The following is a 16,112-nucleotide window of genomic DNA, read 5'->3' on the forward strand; positions in this document are numbered from 1 at the left end:
GGGGGGGGGGGGGCACCATCTAATCAGCTGGGAGCCCATACAGAACAAAAAGGCATTAGAAAAACCAATTCTCTCTCTCTCTCCTGGAGCTGGGACACCCTTCTTCTCCTGCCCTTATGTTGGAGAGAGCAGGACTGAAGCCATGTTGGGACCTAAGACTGCATGGGCTTTAGGGGAAAAAAAAAAAAGGATGGTTCTTCTTAGCATGCATTTCTCTGAGTTCCTTCTTTTCCCATGGTTACTTCATATTTTGAACCTTGGATACAGGGCAAGAAAACATTATTTACATAAAAGTAAAGTTGTTTTCCAGTCAGCCTGGAGTTGCAAACTTGCTATCAGTCACACACTATCCAGACCCTGAGAAACCAAGGAAGACATCCCTAAATCCCTAAAGCTATGCTGATTCCAGCCCACTAGTAGGGCCCTAACATAACAGCAAGGATGGCAACAGAAGCCAGATGGATCCTTGGTGAGACCTTGTACCTGGCTCCTTACACGGAGCCCCCACAGCTCATGTCCCCCCCACCTCCTGCTTTTGACTTCCCAAGTTCCATTTCCTCAATCTCCTCTTTAAAAAATCCTCAGTAAATTTGAGTCAGAGAGATGGCTTTAGTCTGGCCAAGCTGCTACTTGTTTACCAGAGAGATGGGATAACCTAATATCTCTCCTCTGGTCACTGGTATTCCTGAATTAAAGTTGAATTAAAGCACTGGTTTTTGTTAGGGGCAGACAGCTGGACTAGGGCCTGGTAACACTTAGACATCAGAACTCCAGGATGTCTGGCCTTTGGACTCCAAGACTTACACCAGCAGCCCCCGGGGCTCTCTAGCATTTGGCCTCAGACAGAGTTACACCATTGGCTTCCCTCCTTCTGATGCTTTCAGACTTGAATTGAGCCACACTACTGGCCTCCCAGTGTCTCCAGCTTGCAGTCTGCCTGGCCTTCCAAGATGTTGTCTCCTAATTACTGAAGACTCTAGTACCTGGCACACAGGCTTTCTCTTCCACCCCAAATCCAGCCCCAATCTAGGAGATTTCAACATTCCTGACTCTTCTCTGCTTTGGTTACAGAGTCAAATCTGGTAAACACCACCAACTATTCTACACGAGAAATATTGGACACCAATAACCAGTCCTACGATGGCAATCTCCTATCCTAATCCTGTAAACCCATGCTCTCTCAATATCTTCTCTTTGGCTTCACAGAGATCGCTGACCACTCCATTTCTGCCCACTGGCTGCTCCTGACCTCACTTCCTTCCCTACGCAGCCTGGATCCATGGTAGATTGCCCCAACTTCTCTCTTTCTCTCCCCAGTGCTCTCTTTTCCCTTTGCACTATCCCATTTTGCCACCAATATTCCAGCCCTGGGTTAACAGTAAAACCTAACTTCCTTGATACTTTATCCAAATGGCTAAGAAAAAAATTCTGCAGAAGAAAATTACATGACCATGCATTCTGTTGTCCCTTCAGATCTTATTCTCAAAAAATCGCTTTACCTCCTACTTAATTATGAAAAGTTAGGCAATCAAATATAAGCTCCTTCCAGACCCCACCTCCTTACCCACAAACTTTTCCATAATTATACCATCTTTACCCCTTCTAGGTTTTACAGATGAACTGTCCTTTTGATATTTGATGCCAATCTCTCTACCTATGTCCTAAGTCCTTTCTATCTTGCCTTATGCACTCTTGTCCCATCTGCCACTTCTCCCTCCTAGATCTTTTCTCAGCTATAAAAATGTTCAAGTCTTGTCCATCCTCTTCCCCGTATGATCCTCAAGTTACCTACTGTCACTTTGTCTCCTTCTTTTTTTTAAAGAGGAGTCTCCATTCAAGGAATTGATTTCCTCTTCTTCGACCCACTCCGTAAAGTTTCTGTCCCACCACTCTACTGAAAACGCTCTGACTAAAGTCACTAATGACCTCTTAATTGCTAAGCCCAACTGCTATTTTTTCTGAACAGACTTTACTGCTGCATTTGACAGCCGGGCTCCCTCCTTCACAGCAATGTTTACTACTCATCCTAACATTACCAACACTGATTGAGCACTCACTCTGTGCTGGCGCTGAACTAAGAAATTTGCATACATGACCTCATTTAATTCTTACCACCCCCAGGAGGTAGGAGCTGTTATTACCTATGGTTTTCAAATCATTAAACTGGAGTGGAGATGGGAAAGTAACTTGACCAAGGTCATGCAGTTAATATTAGGTAAAGACATTATTCTAACCCAGATCTTTCTGTGTTCAAACCTCACTCACTCACTGGATGTTTAACAGATACCACAACCTCCAGACTCTCCTGGCCTTGGGATCTATTCCCTTTGGTTCTCTTAGGATTCTGTCCCTTTCCTGGAACTACACTCTTAAATGTTGATGTTCACTAGAGTTCTATTCTCACTCCACTGTTCTCTCACTCCCTGAGGGATTTCAATCACTTTTCATCTTTTCAGCTCTCACCTACATGCTGATATCCCCCAATTTGTGTCTCCAGCCTTCAAGCTTCAGACTGTTTTATCCAATAGGCTACTGGACTTCTCCATTCAGATGTCTTTCTCACAATTTCAAGTCAAAACTGCACACTGCTTCCCTTCAAAACTTTCTCCTCCTTTTCATAGTCGACTTTGTCACAATTAAACATTACCCAAGCTAGAAAGCTGGAAGTACTCTTAAGCTCTTCTTCTCCCTCATTCTTTAACCACAAATAATCACCAAATATTCCTGACTTTGCACTCTCTCCTCCCCCCAAATAGTTTTCATTTCCTCTCCACTTCTTCCAGCATAACCTTTGCTCTGGCAAGGACAAATACATAAGGATTCTGTCTAGCGGAGACTCCTATAAGACCCTCCTATCTCTCTCCCCATTCCTGTCCTCAAATGCATCCCTCACACAGCAGATAAGTGATCTCAATCAAACAAAAATACAACAATAGCACTCTCTTGAATAAAACATTTGGTGACTCCCAATCCCTTACAGAACATGTGTGAGCTCTACCATCTACTACCTTTTCACAATCTGAAACCTACCTATTTGATGATGACATCCAATATTTATAGAAGGATGACTATGTTCCAATCACATTCCTTGCCAATTTTTGCCTTGAAATCTTCTATGCAATAAAACCAAATTACTATAGCTCTCCCCACACACCATGCTGTTTTTTCCCATACGCGATGCTATTCCCATAATCTAGAGAGTCCTCTCCACTCCCAGCTACCCTTCCCAGGTGGATTATCTCTTATCCTTTCCAAATACTTGGTGGGTTTGATCACAGTATAGATTGTAAAGTCCCAACCATGGAAACTGATCAGTAGGTCTTTAGTAGGGCCCTATACTGTACTTTTAAATTGTTGCCCAAATGGTTCTCACAGATAAAAAGATTTCTGAATCATGGTTTTAAAATAATCCAAGTCTTATACTTCACTAGGAAGCCCAACTTATCCCCACAGCCCATCTCTGTGATCCCATAAATGTCTATGTACATGTCTATCACCATACTTTCCACATTATATATGTCTTACGTCTAACTCCTATGGAATATACTATAAAGCATATGTACTTCACAGGGCTTGGTTTTCCAAAGCCCTGCAGTTTCAAATATTGACCCTGCAAGGACAGGAAATTTTCCTCAGGCTAAAATCTCTGTTGCAAGATAAGAATTGTGGCACAGCAGGTTGCTGGCTCAAAGACAGGCTAGTTACTGATTGTTATGTAAAGATACTGAGAAATTGCTATAGGAAGGAATGTTTGCTAAGATCAAACTGTTGTTGATAGGACCACTTAATTGCCTTACTGGAATGTCATCTGGCTTGTTTCACTGACAGTTACCAGCCTATACTGTTAAACTATAACCCCACCTTTGTTCTCTTCCTGTAACTTCCTGGTCTGAAAATAAATGCAGGAAGAGAACCCTGGTTCAGCATTAATTTCCCAAGGAAGAGTTGCCTCTCACTGGAGGCTGCCTGGGAAGTTAACCTCTTTGGGGCTTCTAACTGCTCGGAAGAGATGGGCTTTGAGTAATCCTTTGTATCATCCTTTGCATCTCTGTCACCCAGGGGAAGTGGGGTGACAAATCCGTGGGGGCAAAGCAACACAAAGCAACAAACTCCCTTAATAGACTGTGAGTATCTTTAAGATAGTAATTGCTCTTCATTGTACCCTCAGTGATTAGTACAATCCTCCAAATTAGTACAGTTCCCACTCCATAAAGTTTAATGGAAACCAAAAATGATAGATGGATGGATGGACAGCAGCAAGGAAGGTAGTTTATAATGCCCTCCTTTGGTGTTGGCTATAAAATTGCCAGAGTGTGTTATTACCTGTGGAGCAGAGCTCGATAAGCAGTAAAATACGGGATCCCGATGGCAGCTCCTTGTTTAAAGTCCAGTTTTTCAGGCAACATATAAACAGTGTGATCTGCTGCAAGAGCATACTCTGCATAGCCCCCAGAGATCGTATTGTTAGTGAAAACTCTGTCACCTTTCTAGGGGAAGAGACACATGAATAAAGCATGAGGGCTTTAAAATTATGTTAAAATGGTCACAATCCTTTATAACGCAGCCTTCATAACAAGAAATAAATGGGTATTTATACATCATTTTCTATATTGTAGGGTCTCAAAAAAGTAACTTTAAAATACTGAGTATTTTTAAATGTTTTATTAATGGGAACCAATGACAAAAAAAATTAAGGGAAATAGGAAAAGTAAAAGAAGAGGAAGGAGAAGCCCTACAATGGGCTCCCCTTTACTGAGAGCTGACTGTGCCAGGCACGGCATTAAGTGAGAATATTATCCAATTTGATCTTCACAACAGCCTGTGAACTGGGCACTTTTACCATCTTCTCTTTAGATTAATCCCACCATACAGATGAGAAAACTGAGGTACAAAGAAGTTGCATAATTTCCTCTGATCAAGCAGTTAGCAAATGGCAATCAATACAAACTGTTATTTTTTGTGCAAAGTATTAGGGAGAAGAAACAGAGTGTAGCTTCTTCCACACACCAAACTCCTGTTCTAATCTTTTCCATGCATTTTCTCATCCCTGCATTTTCATTGTCTTTCATGCATATACCCCAAACACAGGAAACCAGGCCAAGATCCTAACAGCAGGATGAGCCAAGACAGGCTTCTTCACTTGTCTCAGCACCAGAAACACAGTAAACTCTCAATAAACATCCGCTGGGCCCTCGCAGTTGAAAAGCAGATGCATGACTGAAGATACAGTAATGCCCTAGACACGTATTACAAGTCCAGTGTTATTTGCACACCAGGGTAAATTAGACTGCCCACTACCACCACCTGCACTAATTCTTTCTTGTAAAAAAAAAAAAAAAAAGATAAATATTCCTTGGAACAGGCAAAATATTAAGGCAATGACTGCTCAGTCTACTTTAATTGGTCCTATAATAAAGAAGTATGAAAAGGCAACAGCACTATCTGGTGGGATAAAAATGAAAAAGATTCAGAAGGCATCCAAGAGTCAAAGACAAGCATCCCCACTTAACAGTTTCACCTGCTTATGGTCAAGTACAACTATATTAAGACTAATCCTGTTTTTACAGTTTAAAAAACATGGTGAATTGATTTTAAAATAATTCAAACATTTACTAAGAATCCACAATATGAAAAGCATTACTTTGAATTTGTTAAGGGATATTAAAAGCTGTCCCTAATCTCAAGCATCCTAAACTAGGAGGAGAGATAGAAATAATTGTGAAGAAAGCAAACATGATGTGCCATCAAAGATAGGCATGTGAAAAACAAAGGAATTACTAAATTGAGAAAATTAAGATTAGCTTTATTGAGAAGCTAATATTTGAGGTAGATCTTGAAGGACAGGACAAGATTTTGTAAACTATAAGAGGGATTACTCATTATGTGTGAAGGAAACAAAGTCAGCCAAGAAATAGAGGGAGGAATAAATGCTGAGAAATTACCATTTATTCCCAATGCATAACCAGTCTAGTGTATGGTATGTAATAGTTTCAGAGATAAAATGGAAAGAAATTAAAGCTGGAGGTGAAATCCCTTGAATCCATGTTTGTAACTTTCAATTTAATTCTGTCAAGCAGAGGAACCAATATGTACAAAGAAAGAGAAATGAAAGAATATAAGATGTACAGAGAAGGACAAACAGTTCATTACTAAATAATAAACTATAATATGAGAAGTAGTGAGAGATAGGAATAGAAAGATAGGTAAGAGAGAGTCTTATTTCATAACAACAAGGAATTTCAACAGTACCCTGAAATCTACAAGGAATTAACGCAAGAATTAAAGTAGAGGTGTAAAGCAATCAGAATTACATTCTAGAAAATGGTTCTTTCTACAGTAAGGATAGATTCCAGGGAAAAGGAGAGAGAGTAATAATTTAAGTGTCTATTATAGAAATCTAGGACAGGAGCGTAGTTAAGTAGGTAAGATAACCTGAACTAAACTACAGGCAGTGGGAATAGAAAGAGGAGACAGAAACCAGTTCTAGTAAGGGAGATCTGCCAGGGGAGAGTGAGAAGGTGAGCCCAGAAGTCACCAAGACAGTCACACAGGAGAAGAGCAGATCTACAGTGAGGAAAAGTAAGTTTGGTTTTAGACATGTTGAGTAAGAACGTGGAGGTTGACCATGTGGGTCCAGTGCTCTCCAAAAGAACTTTCTGTAAGGATAAAAATGTTCTACATCTGCACTGTCCAGTGGGGTAGTTGTTTGATGTACAGGATAATTAAGCACTTGAAATGTTGCTAGTGTGACTCAGGAAATGTACTTTCTATTTAAGTTTAAGTAAATTTGAACTAAAATTGCCACATGTGGCTAGTGACTCCTGTTTTGGACCACACAGGTCCATAGCTTAGTAGAAAATTCTAAGCTAGAAATATCACATGGAATAATGGAAACTAAGAGTGCATGAGATCATCATGAAAAAGGTACAGAATACTAAAGGCAGAGGTCTAAGTCGGGACTGAAACCCCTGGGCAGCACCAAAAATTGAGGAGCATCCAGAGAAAAAGAGGCCTGAAAAAGGATGCCCTGAGCAGAATGGGAGAGAACAGGAGAAAACGATGTCACAGAAGCTAAAGAAAAAGTTTTTTTAAAGAAAAAGTTAAGTGGCTGAGAGTGTCAAATGTCACAGAGAAGTCAAGAAAGATAATGACATAAAAGGGCCCATTAACTCCAGCAATATAGAGGCCATTAGCGACATTAGCAAGAATCGTTTCAGTGGAGCGATGGGGGCAGAAGCCAGATTGCTACAGGCTGAGGAGTGGAAAGCTGCATGAATTTGCCCATCTTCCTGCACAGGGGCACGTTAATCTTTTCTGTCTCAGCCCAGTCTTGGTAAATGTGCTGCCAAAGTTGAGCAGGTCAAGGAATTATTAGGGAAGATGCTAGAACATGAGTATACTATAAATATACTATCTATGTTTTATATGTCTTTTGGCATATAGATAACAAAAGCCATGATCATAACACTTTCATTGACCTTGGTCTAAGTCAGAGTTCCGAAACTGTATAGTGACCCTGCATTTTTTCATGTTTTACTTATTCTTCAAAAGAATTAACTTTCCCTTTATTTTGTGGAGCTAAATTTATAAAAGAAATTTAAAATTACATTTGGCTCGTGTGTTATAAAGAATTAGGAAATAGTATATCTTCATTGTTTGTTTTCTTTCCTTACATATTTCTATTAAATCAAAAGGATCACAGTTCATTCTGTGGGGATGTGAAGAGGCAGAAATTACCCAGCATTTATTCCCAATAGTGCAAACAAATAAAACCTCTGGATTAAAAAGTAACTTCTTTTTTGACTAGAGGAGTCCCCCAGGTGGCAGAAATTGTGTACTGGGCCTTTTAAATCATATTTGACACATTTTAAAGCTATGTTGAAATATTTTAAGAAAAAATATTAAGGTAAAATAGCAGTAATTAAAAACGTAATACCTTGAAAGCAGATACATTATCTCCAACAGCTTCTACTACCCCAGCCACATCTGAGCCAGGAGTATAGGGTAAGAGTGGTTTCCTACTGTAAGTACCAGAGCGAATATATGTCTCCACTGGGTTTACTCCACATGCGTGGACTTTGATTAGAACCTGCAACAACAATATATTTTAGTTCACACACAGCATTTGGGCATTCATTCAGCATTTTGCTAGGATTGTGTGATTAAGAGAGCTATAAAAATGGAAAAACAAAACAAAATGAACAAGCTTCACATTGCCTTCAACAAGCTCACATTCTAGCTTTGCAAACCAACATGCAAATAAAAAGACAGAATGCCTTATGTGCTGTATTAAAAACATTTTGGGAAAATAGTGAAAGAGGAGATATGTGGCAGGGACCTCTATGTGTTTGTTCAAACTATTCCTCCTCTTCCTGGGTACATAGGAATAACATTATTTCCTGGCCTCCTTCATGGTATGAGTAGTCACATGACAGTTCTAGCCAATAGAATGTAAGCAAAAGTGATAAAAGCCGCTTGCAGGCCTGGCCTATAAAAACCTTCGCAGGCAATCCATACTGCGCTTTTACCCTTTCACAGAGGCCTTGTCAGACAAGTGATGAAGGTGGCCAAGCCACATAATAAAGAAGCCTGGGTCCCTAAGTCACTGCTGGAGGACAGCTACCCACCAACATGTCAGAATTTTGGAACTCAGTGAATGAGAAATACATCTCTATTGTTGAAGCATTGAGACTTTGAGATTATATTTATTACCGGCACTAATTTTATCTTAATTAATACAATATGATTATCCCTGCTATAAGAGTAAGGGAAAGCCTTATAGAAGTAGTATTTGAGCTAGTCCTTAAAGGATGAGTAGAAATTCTTTAGGAATGCAAGAAAAAACATATTTCCCGTTAAAGGAATAGTATGTGCAAAGACAGAAGGAATGAAAGGGCCTCTTGGCGAAACTGAATAAAGTTTGATGTTGTTTCAGTACAGTCAGTTGAGACAGATTGATAAGAAATAATCTGTAAAGATAGGTTATAGCCAAATTGTAAAAACTCTTACAAAGCATCCCAGGGAAATTAAACTTGGGAGTTATGGAAGATGCAGTAATAAAAATACATAATTTTGAATCAAAGGTATATTGTTAAAGTCATTGGGAATAATTAAACTCTATATTTAAATTCTCTTTGGTCATACATGAAAAAGCATGAATGCAAAAGAAAACTGTTTTCCCACCATGCGCAAAATAAAAATCATGAAAGTTTGTAATAAAATAATTTATTTGAAACTACTTATGATTCCATTCAGAAAAATCCCAATTATTGCACTACATAGATAATTCTCAACTTCAAAATTTTTCTTATAATCAGAGATTATTCCTTTTCATATGTCTACTTCGCTAATTATTAGATTTGTTAACTTTCTCCGACTTCATACATATAAACGTACAAACTTCGTCCTAATTCAATGTCTTTATAAATAATTGTGTCTGCTTCTTTTGAACACTAACTTGATGTGCTTGAAATTCAATGTAATTATTGCCTGAGTAAAGTAATTATTTCCACCTGATGGTTTTTTGGAATTGGTACTGCAACATCCGACTGGAGTTTCAGCACTTCTGGTCCACCAAACTCAAAAACTCTAACAGCTCTCATCAACTTCTGTCCAGTTGCCATGGTGATCTAGATATTAAGAAAAAAAATTAATGTATTGTCATATTGCATCTAGGCTATCACTATGTTTTTCGCCCCTGGAGGGAGCAGATCAAATAATTTTCAAACAATAACTTAAATCATGAGCTTACCAATGATCTCATTTCATGTTTAAGGACCTTTCATCTTACAAATCCTTCAGCTACAAAGCAAAACACTTTACAGTACTTCCTGTAGGGATTCAGTGACCTCAACAAGGGAATCAAGCATGCAAACAAAAACATCTGGATAGACATAGTATGATACCATATCTTTGGTTTTCTTTTGTGTAAGCTTGGATTGAAACCTCCTGGAAATTTTAGGAGCTAATATAAGTTTTATTAACAGATAAACAGACTTCCTTTTGTTAGATGATGAACTACTTCAAACATATAAAGAATATAAAAACGTATTTACCCGACATCCAGCTTTAACAATTCTTAACATTTTAAAAATGTAAAACATCATAGATATAATTGCAGCCTCCTCTACCCATCCACAAACCCATCTGTGGCTCACCCTTTCAAGAGGGGACTATAATATAAAAATAATGCTCAACATTCCCAAGTATGTTATACCATCACTACATATATATATGCATTAAAAAGAATATGTGCTGTTGTTTTGTGTGTTTTCAAATTTTATTTAGGTTGGATCATACTGTACTTAATTCTGCAATTTGCTTTTTTCTTTCAGCATTAAGTTTTTGAAATTTATCAATGTTGGAACAGTTGGCTTTACATAGTTCATTCATCTCAACAAGAGGTAAAAAATATTAAAAACTAAAACACTGCTCTGTATGCAATCTTTTATAAATTACTTGAGCTCACCTAACCTGTCTGTCCTACCACTGATAATATTAAAATGAAAAGAAAACTCAGAGTTGAAATAAACTCTAGGAAAAGGCAAAGAACATTTGAATATAAAATTATAACTTTGGAAAATCTGTACCTGCAAAGATGTAACGAAAGGGTTTTGACTATATCTCCATAATTTTATGTGTGGGTTAACAAAATTTCTCAAAATTAATCAAACCAAATATTATAAGATTCTGACACCACCTAGAACATCTTCCTCAACCACAAGCATTTAAACATCAGAAAGAGGTGCAGAAATTAGGACCTAAAATGGAAGAACTCAGACTTTTACTGTATTACAGTTCAGCACAGGACTACTCAGAACAGAGCCCATGCTGGCTATAAAATGTCATTCAATGTACAGGGAGGAAAATCAAAAGTATTTTCATGATGTTATTGATAGAAAGTTCTTGATATAATTAATCAAAAGTTTGAGTCATTTTAAAACCCTTAAGATTAAAATGACTTAAAACAGTGCCCAGCACAAGGGAGAAAGTGAAATTTCCCAAGGTTGTTTAGCAATGATATATCCTGAAGAGCAGTCCTCATATAAAAAGCAACAAAGCAGGTAGAGGGCATAAACCTAAGGGCACTGTAGAACAGGTAGGCATCTCTGAAGATCTGTCAAAGAGCTAGGACAGGAAAAGGTAGCCCAGTCCTCCCCAGCAATCTCACTACTGTGCTTCCATTCATGTCTACACTCAAGCTGGGAATTTCTTAGACAAGAAAGTGAATGTATAATGAAAATAAAACATGTATAATGAAAAAGAAAAGGTCGCCCAGATGAGTTTTCCATGGGGAAAATAAGAACGCAGAGCTTCTTTTTTCCTTTTCCTTTTTGCTTTCAACATGGAATTATGGGAAGAGTGTGGGCTTTGGAATCCAACAGTTCTCGATTGGAATCCCCGTTCTATCATGTCCTAGCCACATGGCCTCGGGCAAGGCAGTCAACCTTTTCAGCCTCAGTTTCTTCATCAGAACTGGGATCCCACTCAGAGTGACTGTGCTGGAGACATAGCAAGCTCCAAGCACAGAACTTGGCAAATGTATGCTCCTGTATATAGAAGACATCGTTATTCCTTTCCCATATATTCTTCTTTCCAATTTCTTACTTATAAAAACATACTCCACTCTATAATTCTATAATCATCTTTAATTTAATATAATAATATTTACAGGACTCTGGTTATAAAAACAACCTCAAAGAATTAAGTCTAGATAATCATTTAAACAAAACATTAATACCAACATTGTTTGTTATGCATTCATCATGGGTTTTCCGAACATTAACTGTATGCAAGGCACTGTGCCAACCTCAGAGAACACAAAGGGCAAAGAGAAAATGCCCCATGCCCCAGCTCCTGTGTGCTCAGAGCTCTCACCCTTACACATATACACACGTAAGGGTGTATGTAACATGTCAGCTCTTTTTCCACTTTCAATATCAATTCTTCTTACCTATTTATTTCAAACATTCGCATCTATCTCTCGACCAACAGACATCATTATCACCCTCAAAAAATTCTAGCAATAATAAAATCAAAATTATTTTGAAATAGAGATCTATATCTTGTATCTAACACATATTTTCCCCTCTACATTTTAGCATTGACTAAGTTGGAAGAAAGGAGCAAAGAAAGGAGGAGAGTCATCCTTAACATGGATTTAGAAGACCTACCTGCCTTGCCCAGTACTACCACATTATCCTATGGAGCTTGTAAAGACATGGGGCATGACCTTGACAGCACTATCTCCTACTTTGCTTCTGTTGATCTTAATTCCACTGTGCCTTAGCCACTGTAATTGATCAGGCTCCACTCTGCACTCCTTGCCTTTTTACTCAACTACCCACAGGATCACCATCTGTTTCCTAACACAGATACTCTGTCAAAGGGAATTATAGAAAGAACAAAACAATGTGGCATACTAATAGCAATAAGAAAAATTCTTAAACCCTAGCAATAACTGACTTCTGAAAAGCACATTTTTCACCTCCATTGATACAATTATTTTCACAACAGGTATTTTATGCTGAAGTAAAAATAAAATCAACATCCATTTTATGGATGAGAAAACATCACAAGAGATTAAGAGACTTGGTCAGGGTCACACAGAAGCAGAGCTATATTTCAAGTCCTATACTTTAAATGTTGTTAGCTGACTTTTTTCCCCTTACTGTATAATCCTTTTCATCTCACCTTTTGAAACATTGGCACAGAGGACCCTTATTTTCTTAGAAATAAACTTTATATTGATAATAATGAGACAGACTGAGATAGAAATGTGAAACTGACCTAACCTGCAGGTGGAATCTCATATTTCATGACTAAGGCATCTGCTTAGAGCTTGAAATTTCTCATATGCCCATAAGTCAGGAGATGCAGTAGAAGTACAAAAGATATCATTCTATTAGGAAAATTAATAATTCCCTTATCTGTGAAATGGGAATAGTACTATCTAGCATAGGATCCTTGTGAAGTTTAACTACAACAGCACAGGGAGTGTCCTTCATAGCACGCCTAGCATACAGTAAGCTCTACATTATTTAGACTAAATCATCTATATTATTCAGACTAAATTACAAATGATTTATGATTTAGGGCGGGCCTGTCCATTGCTTGTTTTTTAATTAAACTGCGCTTCAAATAGGCCTTTCTATTTATCAAATATAAACTTTAAAAAATTATTTAGAGTACCTTGGTTTAATTTTTGGTTTTACTTTTTACCTCTAAAAGATTGTCAACCATATCTTATAAATCTAGGAAACATGAAATTTCAAATTTTTCCTCAAACAGTGATCTTTTCCAGACTATGCTTGAATCTATTTGGTTTAAATGAAAATTACAGGAATAGAAAAAATGTTAGAAGTATATTTTAACATAGAATGAACAGACCAATTCACAAAGCCAGAGCAAAGGCACATTAGGAGACAACAGCAGAAGTAAAATAAGAATTTCTGGCAAAAAATATAAAAATGAAAATTTGGAAAGAGAATCAGTCATTACAATATGTGCTGCTGTTGATCAAGAATGACTTATGTAAGCATATGGTTTATTACTCTTAACGCAGAAATGTAAAAAAGAAAAAAATTCAAAGCGGCCAGAGAAAGTCTCTTCCCGGCTGTGTGGTCTTGCCAATTTACTTCACTGGTCTGGATCTCAGTGCTCGTTTCTGATAACGGGGGAGAGGGAAGGTTTTAATAGATCATTCTGAACACCGCCAGGTTTCTCTGATAAGTTAGGATAGAACAGGCTGCTCCCCAGTGCTAGGGGAATACACTTCGGTGAGATTTGCTGCTGATGACCAGACACGGAGAGTCACAGTGGCTTCAGTGTGACTCACATGGCCATTTCCATTAGCTGCGGACAAACGGTCCAAACTTTGGCCTTTAAATGGTTTAATCATTAACGCCCCTTCACTGGTCACTGAGACGAGTCTCCTCTGGAAACATCCAACGATATATACGGGCGTTTTGCAATTTTTTCCTTTTGAAGATTATTATGGATGGGGGCCACAGGGTGAATTAAACTACACATTTCCCTGCAAAAGTAAGACTGCAACCCTGACGGCAAAGCTGCAGGAAGGCCGGGCGGACAGCGCCGGGAAACCCGCAGTTGCCCACGGCTGGGCTGCGGGCAGGGGCCCTCGCAGGCCCGCGTGCGCTGCTGCAGGGATGGCCAGGCCCCGGCCGCAAGGGAAAATCAGGCGGGGTGGCGGGCGAGGGGCTGCTGGCGGGGAGCCGCGGTGTGACAGCCGAAACGCAGACCCTACTGGAAACCACGGCTGGGAGCCCGAGACCAGCAGGTCAAACTCCCCAGGTGATGTACTCCTAGGAACTTACAGCCCCAATAGGGGAATGGCTTCGGCCTCGAACTCCGTAGGCACCGGTTCTCGGGGAGGACAGAGGTCACCGAGACCAGCAGGTCAAACTCCCCAGGTGATGTACTCCTAGGAACTTACAGCCCCTATAGGGGAATGGCTTCGGCCTCGAACTCCGTAGGCACCGGTTCTCGGGGAGGACAGAGGTCAGGAGAGGAGCGCAGCCCAAATCAAGCTCGGTTCCATTTGGACCGGCGGCGGGGAGATTCGCTGTCTGAACTAAGGAGACTTTTTAAAACCACTTACCCGGCTCTAGAGTGGAATCAGAGTCTGCGAGGGCTCCCTCAGATTCCACACGAGGAGGAGGTAGGCCCACCTGTCGCCAACTTTTACAGGCTCCGCCTCGCCCCAGTGTCTCTCCCCGCCCTCAGGAGGGCGAACGAGAATCTCTGGAGTTCGAAAGTAGAGGAAGTTTGGGCCTCCTCGGCTACCGCTCGCTTCAATATGGCCGCCCCCCGAGGAGAGGCGAGGCTAACGGGAATGTGGAGAGGGCAGCCTCTCTCTCACGCATGGATCGCAGCGCGGAGTTCGCGAGGTGGAAGGCGCAGTGTTTGAGCAAAGTGGACCTCAGCCGGAAGGGCAGTGTGGACGAGGATGTGGTAGAGCTTGTGCAGCTCCTGAATGCGCGAGAACAATTTTTCACCACCAGCTCCTGCGCAGGCCGTATCCTCCTCCTAGACGGGGTGAGGTCCCTTTGTGCCCTTCCAGCACTGCCCTCTAGTGAGCAACTTTAGGAGCCCTGTGCCCACTCAGTGCAACACCCAATTAGGCCTGTGTGCGTGTATCCCTCTGGTGGGTGGTCTTTATAGGTGAAACTTAGAGGGTGAATTAGGTGTTTCTAAAACCTTAAGTATCTAATAATCATCTGGGGATCTTTTAACGTGCATTGATTCTGTAGGTCCAGGGTTGGGCTTGATATTGTGCATTTCTAACAAGTCCTCAGGTGATGACGAAACTGCTGGCCTGATAACTATCTTGACTGGCAAGAGTTAGAGAACTTGATTTTCTGAATGCTAAAGGAATTTAAACACTTCCTTGCCTGGCGAGGTATTGAATGCTGCTCTTCAACCGCTTGCCAAATCTTTATCGCTGCTCTTGATTGAACGTCATCAGTGTTTAGGAGTTCACTGCCTCCTAGTGGCCCACTCTAACAGACATCATTATCACCCTCAAAAAATTCTAGCAATAATAAAATCAAAATTATTTTGAAATAGAGATCTATATCTTGTATCTAACACATATTTTCCCCTCTACATTTTAGCATTGACTAAGTTGGAAGAAAGGAGCAAAGAAAGGAGGAGAGTCATCCTTAACATGGATTTAGAAGACCTACCTGCCTTGCCCAGTACTACCACATTATCCTATGGAGCTTGTAAAGACATGGGGCATGACCTTGACAGCACTATCTCCTACTTTGCTTCTGTTGATCTTAATTCCACTGTGCCTTAGCCACTGTAATTGATCAGGCTCCACTCTGCACTCCTTGCCTTTTTACTCAACTACCCACAGGATCACCATCTGTTTCCTAACACAGATACTCTGTCAAAGGGAATTATAGAAAGAACGTATTAAATTTAGTGCGTGGAAGACAACACATTTATAGGCTCATTCTTTAGGTCTATCATTGATCATTCACTGGTCTCCCAGGTTAGCAGAGCCTGTTCATTTTTATATTGCTTCCATTCCCTCCTGTGCACTGGCACTCTTGCCCACACACTCTCTCTTCCCCCATTTCCAC

The 16,112-nt window shown here is 40.0% G+C and overlaps 2 protein-coding genes across 3 annotated transcripts in view; one reads left to right on the forward strand and one right to left on the reverse strand.

Annotated features, from left to right (window-relative positions):
• CRYZ (crystallin, zeta (quinone reductase)) overlaps nucleotides 1–14,627 on the reverse strand; it is a 25,972-nt gene extending 11,345 nt beyond the window's left edge. Inside the window, exons 1-4 of the mRNA XM_008585797.1 lie at nucleotides 14,621–14,627; nucleotides 9,513–9,629; nucleotides 7,937–8,089; nucleotides 4,324–4,487 (exon numbers count right to left, since the gene is read on the reverse strand). Of these exons, the coding sequence (XP_008584019.1) occupies nucleotides 4,324–4,487; nucleotides 7,937–8,089; nucleotides 9,513–9,623 (428 nt within the window). The 5' untranslated portion in view covers nucleotides 9,624–9,629; nucleotides 14,621–14,627. The remainder of the gene's footprint in view (nucleotides 1–4,323; nucleotides 4,488–7,936; nucleotides 8,090–9,512; nucleotides 9,630–14,620) is intronic.
• A 176-nt stretch (nucleotides 14,628–14,803) lies between these two features.
• TYW3 (tRNA-yW synthesizing protein 3 homolog (S. cerevisiae)) overlaps nucleotides 14,804–16,112 on the forward strand; it is a 23,486-nt gene continuing 22,177 nt past the window's right edge. The window contains exon 1 of one of the 2 annotated variants that reach the window (XM_008585794.1): nucleotides 14,804–15,057. In XM_008585794.1, coding sequence (XP_008584016.1) covers nucleotides 14,884–15,057 — 174 coding nt within the window. In that variant the 5' untranslated portion in view covers nucleotides 14,804–14,883. The remainder of the gene's footprint in view (nucleotides 15,058–16,112) is intronic. The other variant, XM_008585795.1, reaches the window with a different exon arrangement.

Source organism: Galeopterus variegatus, unplaced genomic scaffold (assembly GCF_000696425.1).
Source record: "Galeopterus variegatus unplaced genomic scaffold, G_variegatus-3.0.2 Scaffold3717, whole genome shotgun sequence".
NCBI classification, from domain to species: domain Eukaryota; kingdom Metazoa; phylum Chordata; class Mammalia; order Dermoptera; family Cynocephalidae; genus Galeopterus; species Galeopterus variegatus.